General features: G+C 44.5%; 3 protein-coding genes across 3 annotated transcripts; all 3 read left to right on the forward strand.

The window, feature by feature from the left end:
* Nucleotides 1-898: 898 nt before the first annotated feature.
* On the forward strand, nt 899-2,650 carry PtA15_13A22 (uncharacterized protein; the record flags this gene model as incomplete). The annotated part of the gene is made up of 7 exons (XM_053162407.1): nt 899-1,040; nt 1,109-1,211; nt 1,279-1,358; nt 1,418-1,516; nt 1,564-1,764; nt 2,424-2,508; nt 2,626-2,650. 7 exons carry the CDS (start codon nt 899-901, stop codon nt 2,648-2,650), a joined length of 735 nt encoding a protein of 244 aa, XP_053026179.1.
* A 1,996-nt stretch (nt 2,651-4,646) lies between these two features.
* On the forward strand, nt 4,647-6,234 carry PtA15_13A23 (uncharacterized protein; the record flags this gene model as incomplete). The annotated part of the gene is made up of 4 exons (XM_053162418.1): nt 4,647-4,776; nt 4,948-5,118; nt 5,210-5,393; nt 5,967-6,234. 4 exons carry the CDS (start codon nt 4,647-4,649, stop codon nt 6,232-6,234), a joined length of 753 nt encoding a protein of 250 aa, XP_053026180.1.
* A 13,451-nt stretch (nt 6,235-19,685) lies between these two features.
* Nucleotides 19,686-20,049, forward strand: PtA15_13A24 (uncharacterized protein; the record flags this gene model as incomplete). The annotated part of the gene is made up of 2 exons (XM_053162428.1): nt 19,686-19,885; nt 19,947-20,049. The coding sequence occupies 2 exons, from the start codon at nt 19,686-19,688 to the stop codon at nt 20,047-20,049; spliced, it is 303 nt and encodes a 100-aa protein (XP_053026181.1).
* Between the last annotated feature and the right edge of the window lie 3,447 nt (nt 20,050-23,496).

Raw genomic sequence — 23,496 nt, forward strand, 5'->3', positions numbered from 1 at the left:
CCTCAAGACATACCTCAAGAATCCTCTATAGCCACACCTTTCCATAAGATTCCACACTCTTATATCTTTTTCTTGTTCCCAGAGAGGCAGCACATTAAAGCACCATTCCCTCTCCAGCTCTATTCATCCCAAGAGTAGTTCCACAGCATGCCAACATCCTTGGTTAGAAGCCGTATTCCAGGCGGAGCCAGGTGAGCCCAGCTCAGCTGCCCACAAAAGGCCACTGATTTGAACCCACTGGGGGATGTAGATCATCTATACTGGGCTTTCCAACCTGTCTGAGTGTATTTTTCTTTAAAAATAGTGTGAAGATTTGGTTGAGTTGAGTGAAACATCTCAACTCAGCTCCCCCTACATCCGCACTGGCTCAGAGCAGCTCCATAAGGCTCCGCACTGTCTCAGAGCAGCTCCATAAGGCTCCGCACTGGCTCAGAGCAGCTCCATACGACTTGGTACTGGCCTGGAGCATCTCAGGGGGGTCTCAAGTGAGCTCAAGGGGCATACCCGACTCCCCTGCACAGTATACATAGCCCTCAGTTTCCAGAAAGCTTCAAAGCCACCCCAGGAAGCTCCAATCTGCTCCACTCGACCCAATCCAGCTTCAAACTTCTCAACTCGGCTCAGAACAACTCCTGCCTCCAAACCACTCCTGCCGACAAAAAACGACTCCTGCAACTTAAGCCACTCCAAAAAATGGCAAACACTCGCTCCTCTAAGAATTCAAAGAGAAACCCAACTTGTTCTTAGGGATCCACTGCTGCAGGCAATTCTCACCAAAAACGGCTCAGAAAGGAAGAAAAATCTGGTTCTGGCGCACATGGCGGATCCAGGAAACAGGCATCCAGAAAACGTCCAAGAACTTTGACAAATACAGATTCAAGCTCCTCCGACGAAAGCAATGGCTGCTCAAACTCCAACCAACGTGAAGAAGTATCTCCAAATCCCACCAACACTCAAACTGGCCGCGCCAGACAAGAAGATGTTGAAAATGAAGGAATTGGTTTCAACTTGGAGAACTTTGAATCCTACTTGGACTCCTGGTCATTAGGCGAACTCCGATCTACTTTGCAAAAGAAAAAGTATGGTACCTCAAATTGTCTCCCACCAGATGTTCAAGCCAAATTAGAACTTCTCCAGCAGAAATACATGAAAAGCAAGCTCATGCTGGCCCTTGTCAGAAATGTTGCTGAGAAGACAGTCACCAAGTTCCTGTAAGTTAAACCTTCAAATCAACATCATTTTCTAAAAACTACAATCTCATTGTATTCCTCCTTGTAGCGGGGAGAACAAGCCACCCCGCAAAAAATGTGGCTGGAACAGATTCGTTGCATTCAGCCTTGAGAGCTTAAAATATAGAGGTAAGCAATCAACAAAGTTGAAAGATTGATTCAAATGTTATAATAATTTTCATCCAAAGTCCCATCCAAGGGTACTTTGGAAGGTTGGGAAGATCAAAATGTCAATATTGGCAAGGCCTGGCTGCAGTTGCTTCCGGATGAAGAGAAAGAGGTCTTCAGTGCGCAAATATTCCAACATTTTTCAGTATACCATGCAACTTTGAAGAGGAAGATGACAAGGACAATGAAGAGGCAGAAACGAGTCTGTCCCCGGAGGAAATCAAACAATACATCCCTCTGTATGAAAAGCTGGTCAACACCGAAAAAGTCAACATTTTTGCCGCCAAGGGATCCGAATTACAGGGCGAAAGTGCCAGTGAGACATACAAAAAAGCTTTAAAAAAATATTCTCAAGCTGAATTCGGAGGTGGGCAGTTTTTTTAATAAATTTTCAATGCCTGGTAGCTTACACTGCAAAAAAACTGTGTCAACTGTGAGCAGTTGACATGTGGTAACTCTGAGGAATCTTGTGGTGTTACACCAGCCTTACTCAAGGTATGACTCAACCCAAGCTTCAATGCACAGTCACTGGGCACCTTGCACAGTGACTGTGCCAACAAAGGCACTTGTGCATCCAGGTGGAGTTACAATGGCAGCTTGACTCGAGTATCCTGCGTGTCAACTGCAAGCAGTTGACCAAGTTTTTTTTGCAGTGTTATAACTGATCAACAAACCTTGAATAAGCTTTACACAGTATCAAATGTATACAATGTAACTTACTACCTCCTTGCTGCAACAAGATCTCCCGGAAAAAATAGCTTTTGTAAGGAGTACTCAAACAATGCTTCATGGCTGAGTATAGCTAAGAAGAAATGGTCATCAAAAGAAAATTTTGAAGCTTACAGTCATGGAAGACAAATACAAGGCAACTTGGAAAATATTGGTGGATCTGTCCTGGAGAAGAAAAAGAAGGAATCCAACTTGCTCAAAACAAACCTTCGGCATGCTCTCAATGAACTCTTGGGTAAGTCTCATAAAATTCCGAAATGTAACTGATTGCTTGCTTATTCAATACCTGCAATGTAGCTGCTGCCCGTGGCGATGAAAGTTCAATTTTCCCCAAGACTCCAAATCCAGCCGAAACTCTAGCTAAGACTGATCTGGAGCTAAAGTTAGTCCAGTCGGAGAACTCAAAGCTGAGCAAAGAGTCTTTGATGAAAGGATTTACAAAGGTTCAAGTTCCCAAAAAACGGAAATGGCTAGCTGACATTAAAAATGGCAACTTCAGAATTGAAAGAGTTCCAGAAGTGTAGATAGATAGCTGTTGCAAACCTCAAACTTTTGAAGACATTGTTATTACTCAGGATGAATGTTTGCAACATCCACCACTTTTTATTATTTCTGCAATAGCTTCTATCTTTGATTAGTTTTATCACCAAATATAGCACAGATGATATTATATGCTGCGATTTGATTTGATTAAACATTGGAATATTTTTATCCAGAGATTATTGCAGACCACAATCAATCAAAGAATTTACTTTACCAATTGAGGCAGGATTACTCAAATTCCTTGATTTGTTTGAAACCAATAAAAAAAATTATGATTTAATTTGAAAAAATGTAAGATCAAACAGGCTCAATAAATCGGGAGGGTTTCAATTTGACTAAAAATATAGTGAGGTTTTGTTAAAAGAGTGGGGATCATCATTATTCAGCCACATGCTTTGTTTTACCCTTGAGCCTTTCCTTGGCCTTTGATTCCCGATTGTACTGTTCAAAATAGTGCTGGACGGCATCAAATTTGTATTCTGGATAAATCAGTAGCCAATATGTTGAGTCGCTGCATGTCTATGAAAATTCAAAATCAAAATTTATTTGATAAAATGGGTACAACTGAGCAGATAAAACTTACTTCGTTTTTCTTTTGGAAGTGGGCAGAATGCCTTGCAACTGCGGTGAAAGAGCTCTTGCGGCTCCACATTGCCAGAGAGAAGCGATACGGAGAGTCAGGCAATCCCTCTTCAAAGTAATACTTTGCCACGCCATGGTAGAGAATTTGGAACGGCCCATGAACTGAGTATCCATGCAGACCAGTAAAAGCTACCCCTAACAATGGAAAAACAAATTCTCCTCCACGATGATTCCCAAAGAAATAAACTGAATCAAATAGGAGTGTCAGCCTTAGAGTCATTGAAGGTACCCGAAGCAAAGAATGCCGCAAGAGTACCGGGGTCCATGAGCATAGGCGAAACCAAAACTGTTCTAAAACAGACCAGGAAGGCAGCTGTAGAAGAAAAGATCCGAGCGGCGTATTTTAGACTAGGAGCGAACGTGTGATGTATGTCAGGATTCGGGTACATCCCCGAATCTGAGGAAGCGCAAGGCGGTTAGACCTAACCCCACTGGGGACCGAGGTGAGCCGGCGCGACCTCCAGGCGCATGCAATATGCATGCCGCCCTCAGGCGGATGAAGTTGGCTAAAGCTAATTCATCCGCTCCTAAACCTTTAGCCACGTCAGCAATCGACGAAGCGCCCAAGCGAACCAAACAGGACAAAACACCTACCAGGTACGTGAGTCCGTTTGGAACAGCCTCAGCTAGGACAGTCGATGGAGCTGACTAGAGTATCGTAACGATCTCGCAGCCCACTCGTATCCGACGCCCTAGACCGACAAGGTTTCAGCCTCAGCGAAAGAATCTCCAACCCCGATGCAACGGAGGTAAGATCATCGCTGTTGTGCCATAGTCACAAATGACTTTAGACTGATGGTTGTTCCTGTGCACAGCGACAGACAACCGCGGTCCCAGATCCCTCCTAGCTCGCATTGGTGAATCTTGAGGAACAAGACCCACGAGCCTAAGTAAGATAAATCTTACTTATCAGTGCATCCACCGGAGCGCAATTACTGACAAGATAAATCTTGTCAGCTCTCAGAACCCGAAGGTTTCCCCAGCTACACAGTAGCTCTCTAGATTTATTAAATCTCATTCTCACTCAGTACAGAGCGGATCTGCTCTTAGGTACACAGTTGTTTTCATTTCTATCTCTGTCTCCAAGATTGTTGGATCGACCATTAACTTACAAGAAATGAAATAATATCTTAGTTGTGTGAAACTTAACAATGTATAGAGGCGCGTCATCTCGGACAGACCTCCATCCTCCCTTCCCACTCCGACAGTTTCTCGTGTTTCTGCGCTCCAGATTCGATATTTCTCTGACTCACAGGAAATATTTCAAATTTTTATTTTTAAATTTACCAAATCTTTAATTTATCGTTTTCTTTATAGTCATCGATTTCATAAATCATGGTTGAGTCGACTAGAGCAGCAGCAAAGAGCAACATGAAGAACGCGAGTAAGACCTCGGCAACCAGTAAAGACAGACAGGAAGACCAAGTCGCTACAGGAGATGGTAGAGGTGATGTTGAGGCAACAGGTAAGCCAAGTACCAGACCACTGTGAAGTTACTATGACTCCAGAAACATAGGGAAGAGTCCGAGGTCGAGATTTCTCCCAAACATACAATATTATACCCGAACAACTGTTGAATAACTATTCTCAGGAAGAAGGAGGTTAACGTGTTGGATTGTTTTCTATCGTTTCGAAGAAACCCTCACAGATGCTAGATACAATATAGCTCCAGGTACTGAACCTGTCGATAAGAGCACGGGAGCTGAACTTGATTTTGAGGAAGACGATATTGTCGAATCCAACCTGAAGGGTCATACGCCCGGGGGAGACGAAGCCAAATTTGTTGACTTGATAAGAGCCGTACCAAGTCAGTATACTCCTCTTTGTTTTTCAAAAAAAAAAAAAAAAAAAAAAAAAGTATTAGTGCTAATTATTTCGTTGGGAAACTCTGTACACAGACCCAGACAAGTCAAACTCAGACGCGAATTCAATTCTCATAGAGCAAGCGTTACAAGCATTGAACGCAGGAAACGCATCGGTAGCTTCGGTCTTGATGAAAGCGGCGAATGAGATTAAGTCGACTAAATCTAAGCTCTTTGGATCCGAAAGTACGATTGAAGATACTCAAGATGGGGGTCTAATGTACGCAGATGTGGGAACTACTCATGTTCACGTCGGGTATGCACCATTCTTAGACAAAAACATCAAGAAGCTAAGAGGACCTCTCCCATTAACAATTTTCAATAAGTTATGGAGACATAACACGATGTCCTGGAATCTGGAGAAGAGACCGAAATCAGAAGAATCATTGAACTCTAGTTACAAAGGATTTCCGTTCATTCCAGAATGGCATATGACTCATATGCACTGGACGTTCAATCACCAAGATTTCTACAGAACTTTGGCGGAAGTCTATAACAACAAGAAATTTGCCGACATGCTTCTAGAACATAAGAAGAACGTTGATTTCATCTCGGACACTTGTTGTTTCATGGTTGGTTTTTGCTACAACTTATTGATGAGGTCAAACACTTTTGCGCATAGAGTAAACGTGAAAGGGGTTATGAAGATTCCGGATATCACGAAATTGAAAGAAGATATAGTCGAAGATTGCTACAACACTTGTAGAGAATTCGGCGAGCTCAAGTGGGATGAAAATTATTACGCACCAGGGTACGAATTTGCTCATATCAATCCGGTAACCGGAAATGCTAGGTTGAACCTTCAAGCAAATAATTTCCATAACGTATCGAACCCGGCTCATAATCAGTCTCAAGGTTTTAACGGTCAAGGTCCTAGTCAAGCAGCGCAAGGATCATCAAATAGTTTTAATACGCAGCAAAACAATCCTATGAATCAACATGGGAATAACCACGAATCGAAGAAAAGAGCGAGATCTGGTTATAAGGGTTCTAATTTTATCCAAGGTTTTAACGAGAAGAGGGCGTCGTCTAACCCACCCCCGGCCTCTATTCAGAAGTAGGCTAGATGTCCTTTTTCGTTTCCTTTCTTTCTTTTGATATTCTATCAAATGAAATGTTATGATTTTTGTTTTCTTTTTGTCACGGACTTTCTATCGATGATTGTATTGTCTTGATTCTAATTTCTAATTGGATTGTCTTTTTGTTGCGTTGTTCTTTTTGATTCTATACAATTTCTAGACAACTAGTGAATGACTTCATTTGGCCTCATTGAGTCGAGTGCGAAATGAACATTCCATTCTGGGAATTTGCCTTGAAGAAAGCTGGCCTGAGTGAAATGTATAGCGATGTTGTCCCTGGTTTCAGGAACGGTTTTAGCCAGGGTATCCCTTCACACAACATAGGTGATATGAGTTGCTTTATTCCTCCCAATCATCGTTCAGCTATACTAGCGTCGGAAAAAATTGAGAAATCTTTTCAAAAAGAAGTAGCAGCTAGGCGGATGTTCGGACCACTTACGGTAGAACAATTATCCTTGAAATTCGAATTTTTCAGATCTAGCCCGCTGGGGGCGGTAGTAAATAACGATGGATTGATAAGACCAATTAACGACCTATCTTTTCCGAGAAATGATCCGAATGTTCCTTTGGTTAATTCTTTCGTGGACACAAAAGATTTCACTGCCACATGGGACGATTTCAAAGTAGTAGCAAGTTTTTTCAAGGCGTTGACAAGGCCGGTTTTGTTAGCACTGTTCGACTGGGAGAAGGCGTACAGGCAGATCCCAACTCACCCCTCACAGTGGCCGTTCTTAGTAGTGCAGGATCTGAAAGGTGGTTTATATCTAGACACCAGAATTACTTTTGGTGGTGTGGCGGGTTGTGGCTCTTTTGGAAGACCAGCAGACACCTGGAAGGACGTGATGGAAGACAATTTTGATCTAATTAAGGTGTTTTGATGGGTTGATGATAACCTTTTCGTGAAAGGAGAACATTCCACGACTGACATGGACGATATTGTGGCTTATTCAACACGATTGGGGGTCCAAACCAACAAGGAGAAATGTTCCGCCTTCTCCAAAAAACAGAAATTTATCGGATTTATTTGGAATGGAAAGTACAAAACAGTTTGACTACCTGACGCGAAGCTTTTGGAAAGGGTCAATCAAGTTATGATTTTTCTAATTGAAGTACGGATTTTCTCTTACAACAAAGTGGAAGTACTAGCGGGACGTTTAAATCACGTGGCCTACATATTACCTCAGCTGAAAGCCTATTTAAACAGCACATACAAATGGTTGGCAAACTGGCATTTTCATTACGCAAAAAGACCGGCCCCAGTGGAGGTACTTGAAGATCTGGAAATCTGGTATAATACACTTAAGTCTTTCGAACATACTAGGTTAATCCCGACAAGAGAACCGGTCAACATTGATTGGGTCGGAGATGCTAGCACTAGCTTTGGTATTGGTATCAAGATCGGTCGGTTGTGGTCTCAACTGAAATTGTTACGTACCGGTTCTGAAGATAGAAAATACAATATCGCCTGGCTAGAGACGGTTGCTATCAGGTTGGGCATACTAATGCTGATTCATGAAAAACGTATTCAACAAGGGTCAAATCTGATAGTCTGGACAGACAACAACACAACCCTCGCCGTCATTGAAAACAAGAAATCCAAGGATGTGGCAGTGAATAACGAGTGGAAGGTGATACAAGATCTGTTGTTGTTACACCAGATTGATCTTACAGCGAGAAGAGTAAAATCTGGCAATAACGTGGCGGACGCCTTGTCACGAGGGATCAGGGGTCCACACAAAGAGAAAGATAGGGTCCTTTTTGCTATTCCTGATGATTTGGCAACTTTCTTCTACCACCCTTCCTCATAAATACTTGCCCGTTCCTGCCTTCAATGTTTTCATTGTTTATATTTCACACCTCATCCTAAAATTTCCTTTGTGGCGCTGCCCCCCTTTTTTGGTCTTTTTGTACTACACACCACCAAGAAACACGTCTTCCGCTTACGCTCAACCCTTTCCAAACAAGCAAATTGCGGGTCAACCCTTGTGTTTATTCCGTACACTGCTCCAATGGAAGACCCAAGGTGGAAATCTAAACTAAGCTGCTTTCTGATGGACGGGTCAGTCCCAAAGGAAGTAAGGCCAATAAACGAACACATTTTATCAGCCAGGGCAATGTCTACCTTGATTAGCTACAACTGCGCCGTGAAAAAATTCCTGGTGTTCAAGAAACAGACCTCCAACAAAGATTTTGTCCTCCCAATATCCGGTGACGACATTGAAGAATTCTGTTTTTGGGCCGGCCGCAACCTACACACAAACTGCCGCCATAAGATTAGCTCGAATTCGGTAAAAAAGTATTTGTTTGGAATTAAAGCCTGGCACGGTTTCCACAAGAAACCATTTCCTTGGGTCACCGGGAGGAGGATAGAATTGATCCTTTTAGCGTCCAGGAAGATCGATGCAACCTTGCCGCCAAAAGGACCGAAACCCGCGATAATGTTGAAGCATTTAGTCTGGATCGTGAACAAACTCTCCGTCGGTTCCGAAGAGGATAATGCCATCTCGGACCTGGCGATAGTAGCCTTTTGGGGGATGGCGCGGTTGGGGGAACTCACATACGGGATCCATACCGGTTACCTCGACATCCAACATTCCATCTTAACGAGCGACGTTTGACAGGTGCAAACAGACGTCGGCCGCAACATGTACTTGACAGTTAGGAACGCTAAAACGGCTAAACCTGGCGTACCACAGAAACTGGTTTTACACAGTTTGAAGAACATGCTATGTCCGGTTGAAGCAATTGAACGCCGACTCCTGGAGGCGTTGGGCGCTACCACTTCTTTATTTGGATACTATCTTGACGGGGTGAGATACCATTTACAACGTGCAAGGTCGATCAGTCGGATTCAACACATACTCAAAGAAGGCCACTTCGAGGGTCTGATGGGCCATTCTTTCAGGGTGGGTGGAGCGTCATTGCGACATGCGTTAGGCGTTTCGACGGAGGACATTTGCGACCTGGGCCGCTGGAAGTCTTCTTGCTATTGTTTATACATTAGGAAGTACACTGAAGTCGAAGTTGAGGACACCAAGTCCTTAGTTAGACACCTAGGAGAGATGTGGAAAGCTTGATCTAGTAACTATGTGACTCTATTTTAAAGAGGATTTTTCCTTTGGATTATTTCTTTTTTTCAAATGGTTTTTCGAGTGTTGGGTATTTGCGCCGAGGGCTCAGGCTCGAAATTTAAAATTCTTTCACACTGAGTATCAGGTGTTCGCCGCGCATACCCTCCTTGATTAGAGAAACAAATAATGGTTCATAAAAAGAACAATCTGCACTTGTTACGCTTCTAGCCTAAATTGAGTGGAACTCAATTTTCTCCCTAGGCTCGGGTGGACTGAGAGACTTCCTTTCTGAATTCTCCTATACACCCTAGAGGGGGATAAAACTAATTCAAAACCAATTTTAATTCAGTTTTGTCCACCCTTGACACGAGTACTAGAAGTTAGTACCAATATGCAGAATGGATTGAAGGTACCCGAAGCAAAGAATGCCGCAAGAGTACCGGGGTCCATGAGCATAGGCGAAACCAAAACTGTTCTAAAACAGACCAGGAAGGCAGCTGTAGAAGAAAAGATCCGAGCGGCGTATTTTAGACTAGGAGCAAACGTGTGATATATAGAGGCGCGTCATCTCGGACAGACCTCCATCCTCACTTCCCACTCCGACAGTTTCTTGTGTTTCTGCGCTCCAGATTTGATATTTCTCTGACTCACAGGAAATATTCCGAATTTTTAAATTCCGTCCCACCCACCCCACTGTTTCTAAGAAGTCGGAGGTGTTCGCCGCGCATACCCTCCTTGATTAGAGAAACAAATAATGGTTCATAATAAGAACAATCTGCACTTGTTACGCTTCTAGCCTAAATTGAGTGGAACTCAATTTTCTCCCTAGGCTCGGGTGGACTGAGAGACTTCCTTTCTGAATTCTCCTATACACCCTAGAGGGGGATAAAACTAATTCAAAACCAATTTTAATTCAGTTTTGTCCACCCTTGACACGAGTACTAGAAGTTAGTACCGATATGCAGAATGGAACACAGTTGACCTAAAACTGCCTTTTATCTCCATTTTATACCTAAATGTGCTCGTATCTTTTTAACCTTGAGACATAAGGTTGTTTTCACTTCAGATTCTGATTTCTCATGCAATTTTGACCTTAGTGTTCACTGATCACTTTACAATATCTCTACTCCTTCATATATAGAGTTTGTGGTTTGTGACACACATGCGCAGCAGCGCCGTGTAGTCGCGCCTGAGCGCTCCCAACCACATGTACATGTGTGATTATGTCATCCAACTTTGAAAATTTTCGAAGTCAGGATCCCCCATGCAGCTGGAGGATCCACAGACTTCAGCACACCAGAACCACCACCCAGATAACTCCAGGATCACCACCAAAGAGCCTACTATACTCCCAGTATACCTACCGTCACAGGCGCCTAGGATATTGACAGTAAGTAACCTCTTTCACTGAACCTTGTTTATCTCAGAGGTACAACTCTGTGTCTTGCTTGATCTGCTCTTTCTTCTGGTTTTGCCTCCTTCTTGATCACAGGGCTGTCCCTCCAAATCCACAGGCCTTTGCCTCTATCTTGATCACAGGGCTGTCCCTTATTATCACTTGGCCTTTGCCTCAAATCTAGGTTACAGGGCTGTCCCTCAGGTTTCCCTTTGAGAACCTTGACTATCCAGAAGGAAGCTAAAAAATTGTGGCTGGATTAAACTTATCTAATCCAGATACCCTCCTGAGAGGAAGCTGTAGCACAGATTAGCAGCACTCTTCTGAAGAGTAGCATTGCCAGTGGACGTGCATTCCCACTGCAATAACCTAGTACTTCTCTTTCTCCTTATCCTGCTTGGTTTCTCTCTCTCTTTCTCTTTTTCTCTTATAGTTGTAGTTTCTTTATCCCAAGAAATTCAACTATTGCCCCCCCATTTCTTGTGTCCTGTTGTCACTATAGAGACTCAGGCTCACAAGGAGAGCGTTCTTTTTGTCGCAATGGGTATGGATCTGTGTATTGACACTGACGGTTTGGGCTGTAGCTCCAAAAGAAGTTGAAATCAGATAAAATTGGAATGATATCACTGAAATTCACTCACATGCAATGATGTCATTTTTCTCAACCTTCAGACTCTCTTGAACCAAATTGGTACCATATTTTTTAATTTATGCCACAGCTTTTGTAGCTACCTCAACAATTTTGGGGAGGAATGCATTATTGATAGCAAGAGTCAGCTTTGAATAAAAAGTAATTTTGTTCCTTAATTTAGCTATGGCCTGATTATCCGCAGTATTACTGAATTCTTGTAGTGGATCAGGTAGTGTGGGAATCATTGATTCATTCTTCCATTCTTTGCTGTGTCCCTGCAGTTGTTTGGTTTTGATGGAGTTGGCATCGCAGGCGATCTTCTTGTCAAGCACTGCAGCTGATTTTTTCTACAAGCAAAAAGATATTCAGAAAAAGCATTTTTGGATGGTAAAAACACACTGACACCACCTAATCCAAAGCCATAGGCTTGATAAGAAACGCTAGCATCAAGACTGTTCTGAGGAGATTGAATTTCACCTTTAGTCTTGACAGTGAGTGGAAACAGAGATTGCAGTGGGCCAGGTGGAGGTTCTGTAAGATTTAAAGGCGGTTGTTGATCAAGATTTAACTTGCACACTGAAGTTTCAACCATTTTGGTTAGACAGGACAACACTCAAATCTGAAACATCTCTACCATCAGCAATTGCTTCATTTGATCAGTAAAGCCCATGTACAAACACAAAGACAATATGTTTAGAATCTTTGGCTGGGCCTGGGTAAGGAGGGAGGCAAACCCCCACACATATTCCATTCTTGTCAATCAAAACTATCATTTTTCCTGAAGCTTTGATGACCTGACACTCCTTCTCCAACGCAATGGAATACCTCAAAACTTCACTAATTGTGGGGTATCGGAGGCAGAACGGCTTTGGGAAATCAGGTTGGAGAGATACTCCCTGGTCATAGCGATGTATGGTTTCATTTACAACAAAGGCGGCGTCCAGGAGTTGATTTTTTCGAGTCACTTCTGGAGTACTACTTTCTGCAAATGTCTCAATTAACATAGCAACTAGATCGCGGATGTGCAACTTCCAATCCATTTCCTGCATAATGAAAACAGCCAAAAGATCAAAGTGGACAACCCTCCTGTGAGCATTGCGATGCAAACCCATGAGCCACTTGTTTGTCATTAGCATGACCGCATCAATGTCTTGATTGCGATATTCAATGCCGCGCATCATGGAAATACCTGAAGCAAAGATCGCGCGGGATGATGAATTTGGTCAGTTGGCCATATTACGAAATTGCATGGTAGGGATGAATCACAGTTTGGCTGTACACCAAAAAAGCAATTCACCCCACAATTAGATCCAGATTGGACTTTACACCTTAATCCACATCTAACAGCACCATAGAAGTATACACAGCCGGTGGATGGCCAGTAGCAAAGAGGCAGAAATATGAGAGATTCACCTTGGAAAGCGATGAAAAGTCAAAATCCAATGACGCCGCCTAGCTTGATCGGTTGGGTTTTTCTGAAGCTTTGGGAAGGTGGTTTCAATAATAAACAAATGACTTAGGCTAGGACAGAATGTTATTCTTTGACTCACAAGATTCAGGTTAAAGATGAGAGAGTGATCTTGTTTGTTTTGGGCCAAGACCAGATGTTGATGGTTTAAAGAAGCTATTGATCAGAATATTGGTAAACCCACAACATTGATTGAACTATATCAACAAGAAGAATCAGCAATACCTTTCACAGGGAGTCGTCTGAACGCGGAAGGGAAAGTAAAGCAATCTCAGATTCCAAAGCCAATTTAAAAGTAGGTTATTGCAAATAATCTGCCATACCTTTAACAGGGAGTCTTCTGGAATCTGAACGCGGAAGGACAAGTAAGGCAACCTCAGATTCCGAAAGCCAATTCAAAAGTAGGCCGATTGATTGAGGATAGGCTGGAACAAGTGAATAAGAGGTTGACCAATCAAGGAGCATGCGGCCAATTGATAAGCGCGCGGAGCGATCAACGAGGGGGCAGACCGGTCAACAAGGATCCAGGAGGCGGACCAATTGACGGGGGGGAAGGGGCCGTTTGGCGAGCGGGCGGACCAATTTATAAGGGGGCCGGCCGAATGACAGCGGGGCGAGAAGATTGACTAGGGGGCGGACAATCAAAGAGAGGGCGCACCGATTGGCCGTTTTGTGAGAATTGTAAGACTTAAGGTTTTAATTTCATCTTTGTCAGCTCATGGTGGTCTTCATGAGAGGAGAAGGGTAAGGGAGAAAGAAACAAGTAACAATTTGTACCTTAAGGGCAGTGGTAGGCAACTGAGATAACGGTTTCAAGTAAGACGGCTAAGTATGAGAACAAGAATTGATTGAGAAACAAGAAAAAGGTCCGAGAATGGCACGAGTGCGGTACAAGGTCGTTGCAAGCTGCTGATGAAAGTGAAGAAATGAAAAGTGGAGTTGCTGGGAGGTGTTGTGAACGGCTGGTCTGAGCTGAGATAAAGGGGAAGGGTTTATGGGTTGAGTTGAGCTGGTGTGTGGTCGAGGGGAAGTGAACAGGTGCTGAGAAAGAGAAACATGGAGACAGAGGTTAAGATTTTATATCCGAGAATGAGCTGATGTGGCTTCAGTGAGTACGCACAAATTTGATGTTGGCCTGGTTAAGTCTCAGGGTCCAGGGTTTGCTCCACGGAACGGTTTGAAGCGTCCGGTTGTTGGCTGAGTTGGTTCAATTCAAGAATCAGGGGTCTGTTGTCCTGACAATTCTGTTTGGTTTCTCGGTCCGTGTTTTCATCGCCTATATGAGACGGTATGACAAGGGACTGGTTAGTTTTTGTGTCATCTTGACCGGTTTGGTTGCTTCGGTCTGATGAGGCTAATAAAGATGATTTGTACTTACGATAGGGCGAGTGGCTGAGCGATACAGGAGCACAGGAAGTTGGCTTGTCTACCGCCGAGCTAGGAGGCTCAGGGGTTGTGTCCGGGCCTTTCGGGCCTGGGCCCGAATCCTGACAGGCTGCCGTGCTTTGTGCGTCGGAGCGCAAAGCAGAGATGCTCGTGGCGTCACCAGTCAGCTGTCGGAGAGCATGCAAGATCTTGCTGCGGCCGACCGGCTTGGTGAGAAAGTTGGCAATGTTGCTCGCAGACGGAACGTACTGAAGTCGAATGGTCTTGCTCTGGATCAGTTCCCGTACAAAGTGAAGGCGAAGGTCCATGTGTTTGGTCCTGAAGCTGTTTTGACTAGTTTTGCTGTGTGCCAGATCGATGGCGCCCCTGTTATTGACACGGATAACGGAGGTCGGACGGGAGGCGTCGGACAAGATCTCCGCCATGAGGTTGGTCATCCAAGCCAATTCCTTGCTAGCATCCGCGAGCGCCTTGTATTCAGCCTCCGAGGACGACAGGGAGACTGTGCACTACTTGGTGGACTTCCAAGAGATCAAGTGCCCGTTCCATGAGACAACATATCCGGTGTGAGATCTCCGCGAGTCCGGGCAGTTGCCCCAGTCGGCATCCACTGAGCAGAACAGGGGCGTCATTGTAGTATGTCGAAATTTCAAACCACAATTGATGGTGCCTTTAAGGTACCGGAACACCTAAACTGCCGCCGTGTAGTGAGAGAGACCCGGGTTCTCAAGGAGCTGGGAGAGCTTGCTGATGGCGAAAGAAATGTTGGGGCGCGTGAGAATGCTGAGATAGTTGAGTGAGCCGATAAGAGCCCTGTAGTTGATGTTGAGCGGGGCAAGTCGGCTGATGTCAGACTGCAAGGCTTTGGCAAGGTGGGTACGCGGATCAAGGGGGCAGGAAGCGTTGGGAAGATAAGCAAAGTCAAATTCAACCAGCTTCTGCTCGATGTACTGCGACTGGTGAAGGAGGAACCCGTTCGGCGTCTGATCGAGCTTCATCCCAAGGAGAAACGAAGCATTCCCCATGTATTTGATGGAGAATTCCGCAGCCATTTGTACCCGAAAGGGCTCAGGCTCCTTGCCAACAATGATAAGATCGTCAACGTGTGCAAAAATCCAGAGGGGGCTGGGGACGGAGCGCCAGAAGACACAGGGATCGGCGAGAGAGATGGAGAAGCCAATTGATACCAAGAAGCGGCTAAGCCTTTTGTACCAGGCAAGGGAGGCTTGTTTGAGACCGTAGATGGCCTTCTTGAGGTGAAGCACAATGTTTTCGTCGGTTTTGTATCCGGGAGGTGGGAGCATGTACACCGTCTCGTCAAGTTTGCAAGTGAGAAATGCACTCCGGACATCAAGTTGATGAATTAACAGAGAGTTCAAGACAGCGTGGGACAAGATCAGGCGAAGCAAAGATGGTTTTCCTGTTGGAGCGTATTTTGTGTCGAAGTTTTATCCATATGTTTGTCAAAATCCCTGAGCACAGATCCAAGCTTTGTACTCGGTGACCTGGTTATCAGCGCCAAGTTTTTTCTTGTATGCCCAGGTGGAAGGGATCGTTGAGTGAGAAGGAAGCAGAGAGATTTCAGTCCAGACGTGGTAATCCCGCATGTTCTGAATCTCTTTCAACTCAGCCGCCTTCCATTGCTCGTGCTCATCGCATCGCATAGCCTGGAAGTGATTGCTAGGCTTGACAGTGAGCGTGCTGTAGGTCATTGCAGGGCTTCAAAGATGATTCACGATGTTGGAGGGGTCAATGGCACTGGTGATCTGAGTCAGATGAGGTCCCAGGCATAGGATGAGATGTTGACGCGGTGGCTCCGGTTCCGAGTCAATATCAATGTCAAACGGTTACGGCCCCAAAGAAACCAAAAGTGGTTCGCAAGCCAAAGAGCCCTGCTGTTGTCCCTCCCGGGTGGGACCAAGAGCCGGTCAACAACAAGAAAAACCCTCCTTCGCCCTTTTTAAAGACTCAGGGCCTTCCGAGTGGTTCGAATAATCCAGTCGTTCCGGTAACCGTTAAACCTAAGGTCAAAAAGGTTCTTCCTACCGCGGATCCCTTTAAAAGTAAGGAGTCAGTCTCTAAACTGATCGACAGAGACGTAACTAGTCTGCTCCACCAAATCAAGATCAAGAAGGTTATCCCCAAGACTAATTTGGCTGTTGAAGAAACAAAGATCTCGACTACCAAGGCTAAACCCTCTGCTAGCAGCTCTTCCAAGAAGTTGGTTTTCAACGACGGATCTTTTGACCCAAAAACCAAGGAAAAACTAGAAAATTATTTCGTCCCTCGAGGAAGGACGGTAGTATTGAACTACTCCACTACCTCTCCTCTTATCCCGAGCTCTGAAGACTCGCGTGAGTCTTATCAACCTGCTGATAGCAGTGATATAGACGTCATTACAGGTTAGTCTACCTCTTAAAAATCCTCAGTCATGAGATGAGTTCTAATAGCTCTTCTTGTTCTCGTACTAGGAGCAACAGCCCAACTTTGTTGGAAGCCCAAGATCTCACCAGGGCCCCAAGGGGCCGACACTCTAAAAAATTTCAACCCGCGGATCCATCCGATACTCCAAGGGATGAAGAACCAGCTGGATGGATGGTCGAAATCTAGCAGCGGAGAAGGACAACAACGACATGATGATACTCTGTCTGTAAACCGCGAAGAGCTTCCTCCCGACAATCTTCGGACTGATAAACTTGAACCAGTTTTGGTCGATCTTTGGGGATTGGGACGTTCAGAAGGAGTGAGAGGAGTATCAGTCCGGCCCGAAGCACAGGAAGTACCTGAGGGCGAGAGGAGAGGAACCAACCCCGACCCCCGCTCCAGAATCGATGATAGACTGGAGCCCAACGCCCCCTTCTCATCTTACCGAACTACCAGCTCTTCCCAACCAAGAGAAAGCTCAATCCTCAATCCCTCATCCGTCCTGCTACCAACCAATGGAAACAGATCCGATACCATTGACGCAGAAGGCTCAGCCCTATCAGGAGGATGTCTCGATGCCCCCGCCCATGTACCCTTGCTTGGCGGCTCCCCCTCAACTGAGAGAACCACCGAGATCAAACCAGAACCCTCGAAATCAACAATCGAGAGGCAATCAAAGGCATAGAAACCGAGGGTCCAATCGGGGTCGTCCACAGCAGAACCTGCCACGACCAATGCCTTATCAGAACCCTCAATCAGATACGTCTTACAGACGAAGTTGACGCCGGATCTCTCATCAGAGATCAATCCACTACGAGATGATCCGATTGAACAGAACGACTCAAGCCCAGTATCAGGCGCTCCAGTCGTTGCACAATCAGAACGCAGGATACGAGAATCATCCTCAACCCCACGAGGACGATCTGATGTACGAGGATTAACCTCAAGTGAGTTGATTCCTATCCTTAAGAATCTCTTCTCAAGCATCGAGAAAGTTGTTGATTCAAATTGTTTATTATTATCCAAGAAGGTAAATAACGAGGTTACTATAAACCTTAGTAATATTCACTATGAAAAAAACTCAAGAAACTGCTGTCAGTTGACATCCAGCATACTCAAGTTAATCCTCAATTAGAACAAGGATCATACCCATGAATGCCAATTTTCTTCTACCCTGCAATCTTTGCACATTGCCTAATTTATGCAAGCTAATTCTGAACTACAAAAAACTTAGCACAGGTTTCAAGATACTCAGTTGAGACCTGTGCAATCCCCCTTTCATGTTCCCCTACCCCTTTCAAGTGTACATACTGATTTCATGTGCACATATCCCTTTTGTGTGCAAATACCCATTTCATGTGTATATATCCCTTTCATGTGCACACCCCTTTCATATTCACACCTTTGCTGTGCATGCACCCCTTTCATCATGCATGAATACCTCTTTCATTTTTACATGCCCCTTTGATGTGTACAAACCCCTTTCATGATGTGTACGTAACCCTTTCATTTTCACATACCCCGTTGATGTATACATATCCCTTTCATGAATACTCCTTACATGTGCATGTATCCCTTTCATCACATACCGCTTTCATGTGCACATATCCCTTTTGTGTGCAAATACCCATTTCATGTGTATATATCCCTTTCATGTGCACACCCCTTTCATATTCACACATTTCCTGTGCATGCACCCCTTTCATCATGCATGAATACCTCTTTCATTTTTACATGCCCCTTTGATGTGTACAAACCCCTTTCATGATGTGTACGTAACCCTTTCATTTTCACATACCCCATTGATGTATACATATCCCTTTCATGAATACCCCTTACATGTGCACATACCCCTTTCATCATGTGAAAATATACCTTTTATGTGTAAATACACCTTTTCACATTCCCCTTTCATGCGTACATATCCCTTTCATGTGTGAATACAATTTTGATGTTATTCCTTTCATGTGGAAATACCCCTTTCATGCAAGCATAACCCATTCATAGGTGCATGCACTACATCTGTTCATGATGGAATGAACATGGAAAATATCTAGTCTAGAAGACTCAGGAATGAACAGGGAAGAACCCAGGTTCAAATCAAAGTAATATCAAAGTTATTGCATGTCAACTGACACCAATTTCTTGAGTTTTTTTCAAAGTGATTATGAGTAAACAGTCCGACTCATATGAGCAAAAGTTTTGTTCCCTTCTCTTTTCAACCGATAATTCCATTGCTGCTTTACAACAGCTTGTTAGAACCGTACCTCAACTCGACTACTTACATAAGCAATCTCCTGTATTAGTTGATGTACATAAAAATGCAGAAGACATTTCTTCTAAAATTGACAATGCAATAAAGCAAAATATCTCAATTAATGATATTAAATCCATCAGAGACACTTTAACTGAGATAAACAAAAGAGAAGATTTATCAAAAAAGGCCTTTGATAATCTTTTTGCGCTTGTGTATGATAAATTGGAAGACAACAAAAATCACATGCATCAGTTCGTAAAAGAATTGAAACATTTAAGTGTAAAGGATAACCCTACAGTTAAGGATAAGGGTCAATCTAAATGCACGCCACTTTTTGGCTACGTGCACGCCAAATAGGCGTCTATGGCTCCGGTACGCCAACTAATTAGGAGTCACTCAAGCTGTACGCCAAAAACATTGGAGTGAGATAGCACCCACTCCAAAGACCGTATTTTTAGTGGAGTACAGTCCCCAGGCACTCCATAGATGATGGCGTGCATCTGTGCTGCACGCCAAATAACATAGCTCGACTCACCAGAACAGGAGTACACACCCTTGCACACCAGATATCTATGGAGTATTTACAGCCACACGGCCAAGGCAGTGGGGCAATTAGCCGGATAAGTCCACATATCCCTCTCCACGTCCTTGCACCCACCAACACCCACCATACCAACCATCATACCAACCATGGTGCAAGATTCAAACCCCAACCCCAGCACCACTCGGTCTGCACCAACCAACACCGCTGCATCCGCTCCAAGTCCACCAACCAACACAGTGACGGTCTCTCCGGAGGTATGGGCCCAGATGCAGCAGCTCCTCAGTTTGCTTCCAAATTTGGCGTCTTCCTCAGCTCCAGCTTCGTCGGCGGTTTCTACAGCAGCTCCCACTTCCTTGGCGGCACCGGCTATGCCTTCCTTGACATCCGATTCCTTGGCGGCACCGGCAACGGCTCCCTCCCCAGCGAATTCAACTCCTCCTTCACCTGTTCTTGGCCGTGAATCAGACTTCAAAGACAAAGCGTCAAATATGGATTCTGACCTTCCTGATGAAACTAGCTTGGTCGCCAGGGTAGGACGAGCTCCCAACAGAATCAACAGTCCCACCGATCCAAATTTAGTGATCAACGTTGAGACTTACAACTATTGCACAGGTCGTTAGTCATCAATTTGTCTTCACTTTGATTTCTATTGATCGATCTAACTATATTTGTATTGATTGATCTAACTGTTCATGTTTTTTTTTCTTCTTTAAACAATTTGTAGAACCTTTGGATCCTCCACCACCAGGACAATTCAAATCTATGGACGATGTTGTAACGTTCTGTCAAGCATGGGCGAAAGAACATGGATATGCTGTCTTCAAGGCCAACTCTCATCGCGATAAGAGCGTCTACATCAAGTGTGACAGATCTGGACAGTTTTGCGGCACAAAATTGAATGAATCAGGACGAAAAACGGCCTCAATGAAGATCGACTTCCCTTTCAAAGTCAAGGGATCGGTGCCTACCAGCAAAAAGCTCACAACCAAGAATTGGACCTTGGAGATCCAGAACGCCAATCATAATCATGATCCGACTCCGCCTTCTGCTCATGCTGCTCACCAAAAGCTTATCCCTGAACAAGTTGAGGAAATCCGGAAGCTTTCACAATCCAACCTCAAGCCTGCCCAAATCCTCTTACAACTAAGAACCTCCAACAACGAGACGTTTGCGACCAACAAAACTATAAGCAACACACTTCAGATTATACGCCGCGAAGATTTGGCTGGCAGGACGCCAGCACAAGCCCTCATGTGTGTCCTGAAAGAATCGAACTGGTCGTGGGATGTCAAAGTCGACTCAAATGGCACCATCATGAACCTCTTCTTTGCTCACCCGGGGGCTATTCATCTTGCGCGGATCAACCATCATGTAGCCCTCTTGGACTCGACATACAAAACCAATTGACACGACTTTCCCTTGCTGCACATAATAGGTCAGGCGGCTTCAAATCAATCTTTCTCTATTGCTTTCTGTTTTATGAAATATGAAGACAACAAAAACACCTTCTGGGCCGTGAATAATCTCAAGAAGCACGTCTTGCGCCCTCAAAGAACTCCACAAGTATTCCTCACCGATCAAGACTCAGCTTTACGGAAAGCTTTGAAAGCGGTCTTCCCCGATTCACAAGCAAACCTGTGCACGTGGCACCTCAACAAGAACATAACAACGAATTGCAAGAAGCATTTTGCTTCTGCCAAGACCGAAGACGACTCCTCTGCCAAGCCTGGAGACCCCTGGGAGAAGTTCATGAGTCTGTGGAATAGCGTGACTTATTCCAAGACGCCCGAGATCTACGAGGAACGTTTACATATCGTGAAGACCTTTCTTTCCATCCGGCCTGCTGTTATTGAATACCTCGACACGTGGATCCTTCCGGAAGCCAAACGGTTTGTTGTTGCTTGGGCGTGTCAGTATCCTCACCTCCAAAACTTGAACACGTCCAGAGTAGAATCTGGTCATGCGTATGTCAAGACTTTCATACATAACTCAAAAGGTGATTTGCTTGCCGTTTTCAAGGCATTAGCCCATGCTGTAGACTCCCAAATCAACCACATTCATGAGTCAATCGCTCAAGATACGGTCAAGACCCTCGTGAACGTTCCGAAATGCTTCTTACCCCTCCTAGGGCAAATCTTGACTTTTGCAATTAAGGAATGTCTCCCCCAATACACACGAATTGCAACACTCGATCCGACTGAACCTTGTTCTAAAACGCTAACGATTGGTATCGGCATCCCTTGTGCCCACAAGATCATCGAAATACTGGAAAGTAGAGACACATTATCCCCAGGTGATTTCCACTTCCAGTGGCATCTGAAATATAATCCTGAGATCAGTGTAAGTGAAGAATGATTTTTTTATCATCAAAAAAAACCTACTGAGCATATCAAATGTTTTGGGGCTGGTGTCTACAGGAAATTGAAGAGCCCGATATCGACTTGGATGAAGAGATCAGGAACCTGACGGTAGCTCTTGCTAACGAACCGCCAAACAAACTTGCAGATATTTTTTCCCAGATCAACTCAATCGTCGCAGGAACCCATAACGCCGTTCCAATTCAAGCTCCTGAGGGCAAAATCAAAACCAAAGGAAGGCCAGTGCTAAAGAAAAAGAAACGCTCGACATCTACTAAAAGAGATCCGTCGGCATTTGAATTGGTTGAAGCAAAGTTAAAATCCGACAAAAGGAAGAGAGATTTGGCATCAAATTCTTCCAAACAAAAATCCAAAAGAATTGAAAAAACCACCGGCAAGAACCAAAAAATCAATGCAGAGAAGAATTTCAGCAGTGATCACGCCAAGACCAATTTGGAAGAGTCCAATGATAGCTATGTGGAGGAAACTAATGAGAATTCCGATTCTGAACCATCCCGTGCCAGCCTTGGCGGAAACGATGATAACGGTGGCAGCAATAATGACAGCGGCAACGATGATAAGCAAGAATCAGATATAGGTGACATTGAAGAGGGAATCCAGTCTGTAGAGGTGGTAGGATTTTTGCTACTTGCAAGTTCTATCCAAACAACAAACTGATTGATCCACCTTTCAGCCATATGCAGCCCAGATCCCAAAGCATCTTGTGAAGTTTATTGCTGCAATTTTTGATCCTGCTCTGGACGGTAATTGCGGATTTCGATGTGTTTCCAAAGCGCTCGGGTACGGCGACAATGGATGGTTTCGAGTTCGGGGCGAGTTGGTCAAAGAGATTCAAGAAAACGAGGACATGTACTCCAAACTACAGGGAAACAGTGACACAGTCAAGAAGATCATCTCGAGAATTACCATGAAGACCCAAACAACCAAAGCCACTCGCGCGAAATGGCTCAACAAGATGGGCCATGGCCAGGTCATTGCAAACGCTTACGTGCGACCTGTTGTCTTCCTCTCTCTAGAAAGCTGCAACACATTCCTTCCCCTACGGCTCGGACCGAACAACTCTCAAGATGCTGAACCAATTTATCTTCTTCACGCCAACAAAAACCACTGGGTTCTGGCGATTGTCAAGGGGGAGGATAAACCAATTGCCCCTCCTATTTTGTCCACCCGTCTGACCTCCAAGAGCGCAAAAAAATGGCTAACTCATATCCTGAACGGATTAAAGCTCTACACTCAGACGTGTTTGTCGTAGGCATCTTTGGCTGTCTTGTTTTTGATGTTTTTTCTATGTTTTTATTCTTGTTTCTTTCTCTTTATTTCTTGTTTCTTTCTCTATGCTTCTTTTTGATTGCCATGATTCAACAAGGAGCTAAGAATATGAAAACTCAGCTATAAGATTGAAAAACCCCGAGCGCGCGTCCATGTACTCCAAATTATGAGGTTTGGCGTGCAATTACATGCACGCCAAACATTTTTTGGTCAAGAGGCGTGCAAGAAAAGCATAGAGATGGGAAAACTGTAGTGTACACCTGCACACTCCATTTATTTTGGCGTCCAGCTTACCACACGCCACATAATCAATGGAAATTGGTGTTTCATACTGGGTACGCCATCCAAATTGGCGTGCGGTGTGGGGGACTCCCATTTCATTGGCGTATGTCCAGCTGTACACCAACAATGGTGGCGTAC

Source organism: Puccinia triticina, chromosome 13A, assembly GCF_026914185.1.
Source record: "Puccinia triticina chromosome 13A, complete sequence".
Taxonomy (NCBI): domain Eukaryota; kingdom Fungi; phylum Basidiomycota; class Pucciniomycetes; order Pucciniales; family Pucciniaceae; genus Puccinia; species Puccinia triticina.